Raw genomic sequence first — 1714 nt, 5'->3', positions numbered from 1 at the left:
CTTTCCTCTCTTCTCTGGCTTTCTGCTCTGCTTCTCTTTTGGCCTTTTCAATGGCCTCTTCTCTCTTCTTGGCCAGTTTTGATCCTGCCAGAGGCATGAAGTACAAGTCTGCTCTTGAGCATGAATTGTAGCCACGGTCCAGGTGCTTATAGAACCTGGAAGAAACAAAACAGAAAGAGCTTAGCCCCAGGAAAGATGCAAAAGTCTGGGACTTAAGTGCTGTATATAAAAACAAAATAAAGGATCACTCTACGCTTACACAATAGTGCTGATAGCTTCCCCGAAAGGCCTGAGAAAATTCATTGTACCATATAACTTTGTAGACAAATGGAGTATAAACCCCTCTCACAATTAAACTGTCAGGTCCCCTCTGAACACAATGGCTGAAACAGCACCCCTCCGGAAACCAGCCAATTCACCCTCGGAAGAGAGGCTGACGATGCACAGGTAAAATACACTCAGCTCCCACAGCAGCTCACTTCTCAGCTTCTGGAAGTGCCCTGCTACGCAGAAAACCAGAGCACGTTACAGAAGCACTGCAGACAACCTCCATACCTGGCTGACTGACTCGCATGACTTGGTGTATCCACCACGGTAGGTTCTGGCGATGGACTTCTGGGGGGTGGGGGAGGGCTTTCTGGTTCCTCAGCTTCATCTGGGACTTCTTCTTTGATTTGAATAGGTGGTAGCGTGCAGGCTGTCACCACTGGCACGTTTCCACTAGAAGCTGCTGACGTGGAGATGGAAGTCTGAAGTGGGATGCCGGGCACAGTGGGTGGTGTGGATGTGGAGGGGCAGGAAGGAGGGGTGATGGAGGGAGGACCTCCTGGGACAAATGGATGCTGAGAAAAGGGGGGCTGGGAGGATACCTGATGGAGTCCGGATGGGGGGTGATTAGTGGGCGGGGGAAGGCTCTGACTCTGTGTCAGTACAGGAGGTTGGGCTTGCGAAGACTGCAGGGGTTGGCTTTGAGGCATCAGCTGCAAAGGAGGAGGGTGTGCAGATGGAGGGTGATGAGTTGAGAGGGAGCTGAGAGGTTTTAAAGCAGGTGGTGGAGGCAAGTTGGAGTTCATTGAGAATGGAGAAGGGCCAGAGAGATGAGGAGGGTGCTTGTGGGATGCAGCAGTGGGGAGCTGAGGGATCGGGGTGGTAGGGGGAGGTTTGATGTGAGGCATGGCCATGGGTGCAGATGGCAAGGGCTGCTCCCGCGGCGGCTGAGCCTGCTGCAGCGAGGTTGCAGTTGGCAGGACAGGCTGCGTTACCTGGACCTGGAGAGCAGAGTGAGAATGAGACGGTGCTTGTGTCTGAAGGGGAACCTGAGATTGAGATGACTGAGTGGAGAGGGAAAATGGCTGGGAAGGTACAGGATGAGGCAGGAGGGGCTGGGTCTGCAGGCTGTGAGGGGCAGGCTGAGCCTGACTGTGGAGTGGAGGCTGCGAGTGAGGCTGCGAAGAGACTGGGGTCGTCTGGCTCTGCGACACACTCAGCGGCTGCAGAGGAGGGTGGGGCGATGGGAGTCTCTGCGGGTGCAAGGCAGGGGCCTGCTGTATGTGAGAGTGAGGCGGCGGCGGCGCAGGGGCCTGGGGCTGGCTGGCGGGCTGAGATGCTGATGGTGAGACCTGTGGAGGAGCTGAAGTAGCGCTTGACGCTGCTGGCAGCGCTGCTGGGAACTGGGCTGGTATAGGGGGTGCAGGAGGGGGGGCCTGGGCAGCAC

General features: G+C 56.1%; 1 protein-coding gene across 1 annotated transcript in view; it reads right to left on the bottom strand.

The window, feature by feature from the left end:
* The window catches only part of RERE (arginine-glutamic acid dipeptide (RE) repeats), a 47298-nt gene that overhangs the window by 5123 nt on the left and 40461 nt on the right, over positions 1 to 1714 (bottom strand). The window contains exons 8-9 of the mRNA XM_010138151.1: positions 556 to 1703; positions 2 to 155 (exon numbers count right to left, since the gene is read on the bottom strand). Coding sequence (XP_010136453.1) covers positions 2 to 155; positions 556 to 1703 — 1302 coding nt within the window. The remainder of the gene's footprint in view (position 1; positions 156 to 555; positions 1704 to 1714) is intronic.

This window comes from Buceros rhinoceros, unplaced genomic scaffold (genome assembly GCF_000710305.1).
Source record: "Buceros rhinoceros silvestris isolate BGI_N320 unplaced genomic scaffold, ASM71030v1 scaffold23766, whole genome shotgun sequence".
Taxonomy (NCBI): domain Eukaryota; kingdom Metazoa; phylum Chordata; class Aves; order Bucerotiformes; family Bucerotidae; genus Buceros; species Buceros rhinoceros.
Note: the sequence above shows the minus strand (reverse complement) of the source record. Positions and strands in the feature narration are given on the sequence as shown.